The sequence below is a fragment of the Cupressus sempervirens genome, chromosome 5, assembly GCF_028749045.1.
Source record: "Cupressus sempervirens isolate cs-2001-9-10 chromosome 5, ASM2874904v1, whole genome shotgun sequence".
NCBI lineage: Eukaryota > Viridiplantae > Streptophyta > Pinopsida > Cupressales > Cupressaceae > Cupressus > Cupressus sempervirens.
Genome location: NC_143122.1, coordinates 306,840,807 through 306,853,136, shown reverse-complemented (window position 1 = coordinate 306,853,136; position 12,330 = coordinate 306,840,807). Strand labels below are relative to the sequence as shown.

The window sequence follows — 12,330 nt, the reverse complement described above, 5'->3', positions numbered from 1 at the left end:
GAACATCTAAACCAGGTTTTACAAGGACCTGAAACCAACAAATGTATCCAAAAAAAGCAACCAGAAAATACACTAGAACTTGGAAAGTAAATAGACTAGAACGCAAGGCAACTAGTAAAACCTTCCAAACCAGTAACCAGCAAGCCAGAGCCACACTGCGCTCACCATCACAAAAAAACTAGTCAGAATAGCGGAACTTAAGATTTTCCTTTTGATTTGAAGTTTCTCTTACGCGATCGAAGGTTCATATCTAAAGGAGGAGCAGAAGTCTTAGTTCTCTTACTCTTTACCGCTATCCACCCGTCTTCAATCTTCACAGCCTCAGCAACCCAAGCCTCAGAGGAAATAGAACATTGGAACCCAGGGGGCGCCGAAGCCGCAACAATCTCCCTATGAGAATCAGACGACAACTAGCCCTTAGGAAGAGCATCTAAAACAGGGGAAAAGACCAAAGAGGGGACACCCTCCTCTTCCGCTGGCTCCAAATGATCGCTAGGAGAGACCTCAGACACAAAATCCACAAGAGCATCCAAGGATTGTTTCACCGTATAGTGCTCAGAAGAGGCCCCTAACCACCACGAAGGTGGTCGCCTTGATTTAGACTTCCCAGCAACACACCGAGCAACAACATGACCAGTCAAGTGGCAATTCTTGCAATGAAAAGGGATACCTTCGAAATCCAGCATTTTTGTCCAAGAATCCTTCGGGGAATCCAAGCAAATCGCCTCAGGGAGGCCCTTAGAAACATCCAACTCAACAAGAAAACGCGCATAGGTCGAGTGTAAAATATCAGACATGTTAGAATCCACATATAAGAAATCACCAATAGCATTTCCAATAGTTTCAAAAACTGAATCATGCCAAAGATGTATCGGGAGATTCGGAAGCCAAACCCAAATAGGGAACTTGTTAAAGGACTCTGAAAGTGGATTGAAATCCATATGCCACAGTTTGGCCATAAGTGGATATCTGCCTTGCCAGGAAAAACTATTGTGACACAAAATAATCTTCTTGTAATTAGTGCTTTCAAATTTAGCTATAAAGAAGCCTTTTGCACACGGAAAGATATGGACATTATTGTCTATAAGTGGCACCCAGTTCTTTGAGATCCAGTCATGTAGATTAGCAAGAGAGGGCCAATAACCCCGAAAGCGAAAAATGGCAGCAAAAGAGGAAAGTTCTTCTGTTGTATGAAATATATCTTCAACTTATTCTGGGTCAAGAGAAACCTTAATAGGCTTTAAAGCACTTACAAGCGTCACATGAGAGGGCCCAGATGAAATAGCATGAGGGAGAGCTCCATGTAAACCAGCTTCGAAGGCATCCACGTCTACGAAAGTCCTTCCCCCCCGAACCAAGAAACCTTGAACGAGGAGACCCAGGAGCCGAACGAGGGGCAAAAGAAGCCCTAATCCCACCCGCAGAAGAAGCCAAACGAAGGGCAGATGGAGCCCTATCCCCATTCGCAGACCGCCCACAAAAATCATCTCCACCACCCGAACGATCGGCAGAGACCACAGCGTTACCGAACGTTGAAGAAGCAGGAGCGCCATGAGCAGGAGATCCAAATTTTCGAGCGGGAACGGGAGCCATCATATTTTTATGCCCAGATGAAATAGCATGAGGGAGAGCTCCATGTAAATCATCTTCGAAGGCAGTCACGTCTGTCAAAGTCCTTCCCATCGAACCAAGAAACCCCGAACGAGGAGGAGACCCAGGAGCCGAATGAGGGGCGGAAGAAGCCCTAACCCCACCCGCAGAAGAAGCCGAACGAAGGGCAGACGAAGCCCTATCCCCATTCGCAGATCGCCCACAAAAATCATCTCCACCACTTGAACGACCGACAGAGACCACAGCGTTACCGAACGTGAAGAAGTAGGAGCGCCATGAGTGGGAGATCCAAAATTTCGAGCCGAAGGAAGGGTAGATGGAGCCCTATCCCCATCTGCAGACCGCCCACAAAAATCATCTCCACCACCCGAACGATCGACAGAGACCACAGTGTTACCGAACGCTGAAGAAGCAGGAGTGCCATGAGCGGGAGATCTAAATTTTCGAGATGCAATATCTTTGTTATCAGTATAAATGTCTTTTTGTAGTAAGGTTTTAATAAAAACCCATAAAAACTTGTCACCAACACATTTTTTTTAATCAATCAATAGCATTTTTCTTGTCTGCATATTGGCGAAATTGCTATCTAAAAGGTTATGATGAATATTGGTTTTTCTTGACTGAATTGGTGTCAAACCAGTTAACTACTAAAGTTTTTGATATCTCCCAAACATTGTGGACCATTCTAAAAGGTTGCAGAAATTGGTAATGTTGCTCTACTTAATCAATTTAAAACACTGGGTGTAAAGAGCCGAACCGGCTTCTAATTTGAATGCAAATGCACAATAGAGAATTTTTATTATTTTTTAAAGTTTTCTAATTTTTTTGTAATTTCTCTAGAGGAATGACTTGACACAACTTTCAGAAATTCTAAATTGAATTTAAGGAAATCAAACTTAATTGGAAAATCAAACCAGAATGCCTTTTTACAAATTAATAATGGAACCTGGATTGCGATTTATATTTGACAAGACGTCTTCACCCAATTGCCCTTCTTTTGCTCATGTTAGCTCCTTATTGCTAATTCCCAGCCACACATACTTGTCTTAAATGTAGGAGGCTGTGAGTAGAATCACATGTATGCTGATGTTGAATGTGGCTTTCAAATAACTCCCCACATGGCTGCTCAATGGTAACGCAAGCCCCAGTCAAATACAAATGGTGGTTTTCAATAGCTATCCCACCTCACACTGCCTTCCAACACTTAATTAAATCTGCCCTCATCCCCAACCAAGGCATCCAATGTTATGAATTCTATAGATCTCCCAACAGCAAATTGATCACTAGAATTAATGAAAATTCTCAGCAATAATTCAGTCAACCTTCTCTAGCATACCAATCTCCATAGCCACAATGTTACAGTTGAAGATTATAACAACTGTATACCTCAGCACAATTGTTTATGAGAAACTTAGAAATACCTTCAAACCCTCGCCAGATTATCAAGAGATAAAATATATGATATTCAAGATGATCTTCTCCTCAACAAAATGTTGCATTTATAACACAAATTGAGCCATCCAGCTTCACTTTCACTCCTTTCGCTTAATAGGCAACTCTATAATATAAAGTTATAATACTTTAAAATATAAAGTACTATGCTTATTAAATGTGAATTAAATCATCATTAAGCCAACAAGATCACCGATAAAAGACTTCAATAAAGAATTCCAGAGAGATCAAATATCCAAAATCAAAGGACCATCCTGCTTGGATTGCTCAATCCAAAAATAGCAACTAACCCAAAGTGACTTACTAAATATTGTAAGTCCAAAAATAGAAAATCTCATGACAAAGACCTCTAAAACCAAACATTAGCTTGCGAGGGTCGCGATAATGAGCTGACAAACCCACACTCTGGAGACCTGCTAAATCGGGGACATTACAGTCCTCCCTCCCCACGATTGCTTGTCCTCAAGCAATCGATGTTCGAAATGCTGTAAAATATCTTCAGGCTCCCAACTAGCATCCTCATCTGGAAGATTCTATCACTTAACCAAGAACTCACGAATGGTCCTTTTTCGCAATTGCCATTCTTTAGCGTCAAGTATTGCTTCTGGAATCAACTCCAATCTCCCTTTGTCATCCAACGGAGGCAAAACAAGAGAAGGTCACACATGCTGACCCAAAGCCCCTTTGAGGCGTGAAACGTGAAACACTTTATCAACTTTGCTATCATCAGGCAATTGCAACTCATATGCTACCTCACCAACCCGCTGGACAATCCAAAAGGGTCCATTGAAAGATCCCTGATGGATGCCCTTGCTGATCTGCTGTAGTTTTTAAATTAATAAACTATATTTTTCTGTGATTTCTTTGATGGTCTATGAGAATAGACAGAAGTTGTAGAAGGTTTTGTTTTTGTTTTGTGTTTTTTGATAGTTTTCACAATAGTAATGAATAATGAACAATAAACATGAGAGGAGATTGAAAATAAATAAGAGCATAGAGCCAAATCAGAATTGCTATAAATCGTACCAAGCAGATTTCTGATTTATATAGCCAAATAATAAATCCAATGCAGTTCCAAGGAGCTTACATCTAACAATGATGCCAAACTGCTGCAAATGGCAGCCTTAAGACTGCAAGGAATCACGTCCCAACTGAAAGAATCAATCTGCAATGCTGAAACCATAAATCTGCAACCTGAATCCACAATAAAGAATGGCGTACTCTATCCCTGATAGCAACGCACATTGTCTGAAGAATCCAATGCCAATAATTGCTGAGGGCTACGTCCCAGCCAATCCAGAACCTGGGGTTTGCGTCCCAGATGAAGAATTGCTCTCTCAGAGCCAATTCACAAAAACAAGTTTTTCAATATGCAAAAGATAATATGAAATTAGGTCTCCATCTCGTTATATCCCCTTCCAATTGTAAATTGAACCCTAAAGGGAAATTACACTTTGCCCTTTAAATAAAATATAATAAAATAACATTTTCCCAATTAAAGTCGTCCATGCTATAGGAAAAACATTACTTTATTAAAATTCCATAGCTGAAGGCACCAAAAAGTCTACAGATAGTAAAAATCATGTATAATAATTCGAGACCTTTCCAACGAGCTATAACACATAGGTGTACCTGATCAACTGAAGCCAAAATCCCCTTATTACTCCAAAATGGTTATATTATTAACCTTATTTTAATTTATTTAATCACCAACTTAGGAAATATTTAAATATATTAAAATATTTCCCAAATGGTCCCAAAAGGCCCAAAATGATTGAAGATGTGAATGGGGGCTTACTTGGCTTGATATGCCCTTGATCAAGTAGCTCTTGAATGGTCTTTTCAATTTCATCTTTGAGCCTCGTGGCAGTAAGGAGTAATTATAACAGGATTACCACTCTCTAACTCAATAATATGCTCAATCCCATGATCTGGTGGCCTACCAGGAGGTAAATCATTAAACACTTTAGAGCGTTTAATCCTCAATTGCTGGATATCAGGATGATATTTTGCCTCCTCGATATTCTTTTGTGTTGGCATGATTCTGCACTCTATTGCACAGTCAACAATATCCTCATGATGAACCAAGTGCTGCATTCGCCGAAGTATAATTTGCTTCAGCTCATCATTATGGATTGCTTTAAGAACTTGGGTTGCTTGTCCTTAATGAACCTCATCTCCATATACTCAGTGCTCAGATAGATATCCTTAAGTGTGTGTAACCATGCCATACCAAGAACTATATCTCTCCCCTCCTGTCCACCACATAAAAATCTGCAGTAAAAGTATATGTATTAAGCTTCATAGGAAGATCTGTAATCATCTTGTTACACTTCAAGGTGTAACCATCAACTACCTGTACTCGTAGGCTCTTGAAATCCTTAGTCTGCAGACCCCTCCTAGTAACCAAATGAGCATCGATGAAATTATGGATAACTCCAGTATCAAATAGATCAATAATACTCTATCCAGCTATGAACCCATGCATCCGGAAAGCTCCCTCATTCCTCATACTAGATAAGTAAGCTACCTTAAGGTTGGAGTCATCCACCTCATCATCAACATCATAACTCCTATGTTGATCTTGATCACTATCTCCAAACAGCTCCTAAAAATTAGTATTGCTATCATCATCGTAGAACCACTCCATCATCTTGTTTTTACCCTTAGGCGTCATGGGATAATCATGGTTGACATCATAGGAACCCCGACAATAGAAACACAACTTCCTCCTCCTCAAATCATTAATGGTTTCCTGGTTCAAGAGTGTTGGAGCAGGTCACTTACCCTTTGTCTGCTCCTCCCTCTAGGGAGTTGTCCTATCATAGGAAGACGTAGTAGGCTTTGAGGAAAACTTGCCTCTAAGTGTAGAGGCCTCTAGATTTCAGGCCTTTTTCATTGCCTCCTATAATGATGGGGGGTCTAATGACTTAACCCACCGTCTAAGTGGCTCAACAAGACCCTTAATGAAAAGCATAACTCTCCTCCACTCAGATATGTCATACACCATCATTGACAACCTCTCGAACTCACCGAATGCCTCCAAACTGGCTGTTTGTCATAATTGAGCCAATTCCCTAAAATAAACCCCAGGATCCTTTTTTTCAAAACGTTCTATCAATTTGTCGACAAACTCCTGATATGAAATGATCTAATCATGATGTAGAGATACCAAACCATGATACCACCAATCGTGTGCAACTCCATCAAGGTGTAGCACAACAAACCTAATGGCATCTTCCTTGGTCATAGGACGTAGAGCAAGGTAGGTGTCGAGCTTGTGGACCCAAGCTCTAGCAGTCACTCTACTGCTCCCATCAAAATGAGCCAATGTCATCTTACTAGCTGCCTACTGAAGCTCAAAATACCTGGGCCGTTGTCTGTCAGTAATAGGCCTACCCCTAGAATGCTCCCGCTTCTGAGTCATATACCTATCAAAACTCAAGTTATCCTTTAATGCCTGAGGAAGAGCATCCCACTCATGAAAATGAGTCAGTGCATCATCAACAAATGGGGCAGCATCAGAAGTAGTGCTAACTGTATCTAACTCGGGTCTCAGGAAAGTAGGTCTCCATGGCCTATCTTGAGCACCAATATAACCTTTCCTGGCCACCTTGTCATCCATCCTGACATGATCCTCGGTCCTGTGCCCGTCATCATCCACACATGACCTGTAGGAACCAACAAAAACATCTCGGTCTCTCTCTCTACCTCGATCTCGAGGCAAAGCTAACTACTGCAAGGTATTAGACAATGGTTGGAGAACACCTGTCATCTACTATTGCCCCACTGCGATATTTTAGAATGCCTGCAAGGCATCTCTATCAACCTAAGCATCAGTAGCACGCTGTCCGTAGCCACTAGAACCATCCGGACTACCCACCGTGCCAAACTAAATCTTTGGCTCTCCCTCTCTGGGAGGTACATTCTGATCCCATCGAGTGTAGTGCATTCCAAGCACAAACCTTTGATCACCATCCATATCTCAAGATGCGGACAAACAAAATATTCTTCTAAAATTCTAAGCCCAATTCCTGTAGGCTGGCAGGGAACCGCTCTGATACCACTGTAAAGAGCCAATTTGAATGCAAATGCACAATTGAGAATTTTTATAAATTTTTAAAGTTATTCTTATTTTTTTGTATTTTCTCTGAAGGAATGAATTGACACAACTTTCAGAAATTCTAAATTGAAATTAAGGAAATCAAACTTAACTAGAAAATCAAAACCACAATGCCTTTTTACAAATTAATAATGGCATCTGGATTGCTATTTATCTTCGACAAGACATCTTCACCCAATTGCCCTTCTTCTGTTCATGTTAGCTCCTTATTGCTAATTCCTAGCTACATATACTTATGTCTTAAATGCAGGAGGCTGTGAGTAGATTCATGTGCTAGCTGATGCTGAACATGGCTTTCAAATAACTCCCCACATGGCTGTTGGATGGTAACGCAGGCCCCAGTCAAGTACAAATGGTGGTTTTTAACAGCCGTCCCACCTCACACTGCCATCCAACACTTAATGAAATCTTCCCTCATCCCCAACCGAGGCGTCCAATGTTATGAATTCTGTAGATCTCCCAGCAGCAAATTGATCACCAGAATTAATGAAAATTCTCAGCAATAATTCAGTCAACCTTCTCCAGCATACCAATCTCCATAGACACAGTGTTATAGTCGGAGATTATAACAACTGTATACCTCAGCACAATTGTTTATGAGAAACTCGGAAATACCTTCAAACCCTCACCAGATTATCAAGAGATAAAATATATGATATTCAAGATGATCTTCTCCTCAACAAAATGCTGCATTTATAACACAAATTGGGCCATCCAGCTTCACTTTCACTCCTCCTGCTTAACAGGCAACTATACAATATAAAGTTATAATACTTTAAAATATAAAGTACTATGCCTATTAAATGTGAATTAAATCATCATTAAGCCAACAAGCTCACCAATAAAAGACTTCAATAAAGAATCCCAAAGAGATCAAATATCCAAAATCAAGGGACCATCCTGCCTGAATTGCTCAATCCAAAAATAGCAACTGACCCAAAGTGACTTACTAAAAATAGTAAGTCCAAAAATAGCAAATCTCATGACAAAGACCCCCAAAGCCAGACATTAGCTCACGAGGGTTGAGATAATGAGCTGACAAACCCACACTCCGGAGACCTACTAAATCTGGGACATTACACTGGGAGTTGTAGGAAATTTCTTGGCATGACTTTTGGATCACATGGAATTCTATCTCATAAGGATTCCTTTCTTGAGCTTTTAAAATGCTTTGGATACATGAGGAAAAAGACAATTTATAGCCAAAGTTTCCAAGCTACTTGTGTTAAGCAAGGGAAGTGTTCTCGAGGAGCCCTAGGTATGGTGCATGGTGGAAATATCTATTTAAAGAAGAATAAAAGTATCAAAAAATGTAAAATTAGAAGCAAAAATAAACAGATTATTCAAGTTTTGCATGTTTGAACATTTTGTCTTGTAATTGAATTGATCTCAGATTTAAAGAATAAATAAATGAACACTTTCTATGTTCATGTCATGCATACCATTTCCATGAGTTGATTTTATTGAAGCCATTAACACGTTAATGGTTATAAAAATAAGTTTTACCTGAAAAATATTAATGTTTGGTATTGTGGAAACATCAATTTATAGGAGATTAAAAGTATAAAAATAGAAGCAAAAATACATATATTAGCCATGTTTTGCATGTTTAATCTTTCTGTCTTGTAATTGAAGTGATCTCCATTCTAAAGAAAATCAAATGAATTCTTTCTATGTATATGTCACGCTTTCTAGCTATCAGGGAGTTAAATTTTGTATTTTTGGAAGCTTGAAATAAGTACTCTTGTTAATGGTTATCCAAAGAAGTTATACTTGGAAAAATATTCATGTTAGAAATTGTTTAAACAGTTCAGATTCCGAAGTCTATAAGGATTTTATAATGGTTAGAGCCTATTTGGTTACATCTGTTGTAGAATCTTATTTTGCAGGTGGACATGTATAGTCTGGGAGTTGTGTTATTTGAGCTGTGGCATCCATTTGGTACAGCAATGGAAAAAAATGCAATTCTTTCAGAGTTAAAACATAAAGGAATACTCCCTTCTCCCTGGGCAGCTGAGAATGTTGAACAGTCTGCTTTAGTGAATCGTCTAATGGCCCCAAATCCATCAGATCGGCCATCAGCTTTGCAAGTCTTGAAAAATGAATTGCCTCCACGGATGGAAGATGAGTCCTTGAATGGTAAGTTTTTGGAATAATGAGAAGTCCTCATTTAAAGTTAGTTTTCATCATTTCGATCACACCAAAGGAAGCTTTGTTTTACCTCGGAATATATAAGAGCATAATTGAGATAATGTAGCCATGAAAGAAGAAATTTGTTTTGCAAACAGTTTAATAATTAAGCTTTCTTTCCAGTAATCTTAACAAATTTAACATGAAACTCCATTTTCTTTCATAAAGATTATTAAGATGTTCTTAATGTATTCAGTCTTTGCTTTCTTCATTTGAATAAAATATGTCGATATTTTTTATATTTGGACATTCTTGGGTGGTATTGTTCTTTCTAAGGCCTTTTACAGGACAGAGAATCCCTGTTCCTATTGAGCTGAGAGAATGTATTGTTTTTTGAACATACAAAAGTGGAAATTCTAGGATCAATGATTTGAAACTATCCATTCCTGTAAAACAAGAAATTGTGAACCAGAAACAAATGGATAGAAACTGGAACCCTCTGGAACCGAATCCATTTCATGCTGATTAACATGTTACTAAGATGTTGCAATGACTCAAATGAGGGTTCTTAACAATCCACTTTTTATGGTGTTTTATCTGTTGGGGAAAAGTTGGAAATTGTTTAAAATCTCTAATCCAATAAAACTATTTATGAGACACAAATGCTAAGATGTTGAAATGACTCAAATGAGGGTTTTTAACAATCCATTCTTTTCATGTTGTTTTATCTGTTGGGGAAAAGTTGGAAATTGTTTAAAATCTCTAATCCAATAAAACTATTTACGAGACTCAAATGCTTAGACTATACCCAATGGAAGACTGTGATTGCATGAAAATCTGTGAATTAAGTTGACTTAATATGGAAAACCATTGAGGCATTTATCCTTTTTGTTATGCCAAAACGGCCACTTGAACATGCTTGATAAAATTTAAATATATCTTAGATGAACATAAAACCTCACATAAATGAATGATACATAATTTACATAAACAAAAACATGAACGTAAAACCTCACATAAATAAAATCCATTCTTTTCATGTTGTTTTATCTGTTGGGGAAAAGTTGGAAATTGTTTAAAATCTCTAATCCAATAAAACTATATACGAGACTCAAATGCTTAGACTATACCCAATGGAAGACTGTGATTGCATGAAAATCTGAGAATTAAGTTGACTTAATATGGAAAACCATTGAGGCATTTATCCTTTTTGTTATGCCAAAACGGCCACTTGAACATGCTTAATAAAATTTAAATATATCTTAGATGAACAAAAACCTCACATAAATGAATGATACATAATTTACATAAACAAAAACATGAACGTAAAACCTCACATAAATAAATGAAGGAACACAAGAAAAACATCTCACAACACAGAATTTACATAAAGAAATCCTTTTGGGAAAAAACTCCACCAAGAAGAGGGGCCAATGCTTGTATTATCTTCATGAAATAGAGATTACATACAATCCTTCATTCCTTCTCCTCAACGTTCAATCCAATAGAACCTCCATACACAAATGAACTCTCCTATTGTGCCTATCTCAAGCCCTCAATATATAGACTTGTGGAGGTCCAAAATACCACTACAGAACAATTATACAATACCATGGAAAAACTAAGTTCCAAAATGTCATAATAAAAATACATTCAACCCACCATCTTGGAATCACGCTCATAGCTTAAAACAGCCTCTTACAGATGCTCTTACAGCTGTAATAAGGGATGTTGGGACAAAGGGCCTTAATTTGAGGACACTAAAGGAGACAATCCATGATCCTATGGGATTCCAACATCACTGCCACAAGCTTCCACTAAATCAGGTATTATCTTCATCAAATAGAGATTACAGAGAATCCTTCATTCCTTCTCCTCTTTAACCCTCAATCCAACAACACCTGTACATAACCCAAAATGTGCCTATTTCAAGCCCTCAATATATAGACTTATGGAGGTCCAAAATACCACCGTAGAACAATACCATGGGCCAAAACAAGGTTCCAAAATATCATGGTAAAGTTCCATTCGTCTCACCATCTTGCAGATATTCCAATGGATTTAATAAGGCATCTCTCATGCTTGTCCACCTGTGTAAGGAATCTATCATAAACCGCAAGAAGTGTTATGATAAAATCTTATGGCAGTTGTCATAATTGTCAGAGATTCTCTTACAAAGTGTAAGAAATCTATCATAAACCGTAAGAAGTGTTATCATAAAATCTTATGACAGTTGTCATAATTGTTAGAGATTCTCTTACAAATCCTATCAAGTGTCCAAACACCTCAAAGTAAAAGACTCCAAATAGGATACATAGCTATTTTGTACTTTTCCCAAAGTCCAAATGGCAATTGCAATTTTAGCTTTGCACAAGCTCTTTTACATCTTTTGGTGAAAGAGTTTAATCTCTTATGGGTTAGTTACAAATAAAATTAGGAAAATAATTAATACAATGATTTACATGGTTGATGTCGCCTTAATCCTAACTTATCAACAAGGGCTGATGGGGGTGATCAATCAATCAAATATCAAGAAGTGTTACTTCTTCTACCCATAATTACTTTTTTACACTGCACCACTAAGCATACTTCTTGGATTTTCCCTCAGCATCCTATTCCTTCCTTTTACAACTCCATTAAATTGTTTTGAACTTTTAGGTCATAGTTTTAGTAATTGGTTTTTCTTTTTCCTTTTACTATGTTACTTTCCTTCTCTTTTTCATTGATTTCTGTTGGCCAAGTCTAAATGTCTGACCTCTAGGAGTATAATAAAGTTGGGGGTTTGACTAAACTTGTCAAGACTAGGGTTTAAGCCCTTGGGCCTGTTTTGGATACCCACCAATTCCGATACCACTAGTTTATAATGCAAACTGCCTGATTGTATGACTTAAGCTCTGTTATCCATTTAACTGCTTATGTTATCTCCCCTTACTATAATGCATTTATAGAGTAGGTTCTTTAAAAGTGAAAATCAGGAATGTAATTGTAGATGTTACACTTTGATGGGTCCTATA

The 12,330-nt window shown here is 38.2% G+C and overlaps 1 protein-coding gene across 9 annotated transcripts in view; it reads left to right on the top strand.

The window, feature by feature from the left end:
* The window catches only part of GCN2 (protein kinase family protein), a 389,262-nt gene that overhangs the window by 279,172 nt on the left and 97,760 nt on the right, over positions 1 to 12,330 (top strand). For all 9 annotated transcript variants that reach the window (XR_016364575.1, XR_016364573.1, XR_016364574.1 and 6 more), the window contains exon 16: positions 9,076 to 9,325. Coding sequence is in view for 6 of the 9 variants with exons in the window: in XM_089829969.1 (XP_089686095.1) it covers positions 9,076 to 9,325 (250 nt within the window). In the remaining 3 variants the exon portion in view is untranslated. The remainder of the gene's footprint in view (positions 1 to 9,075; positions 9,326 to 12,330) is intronic.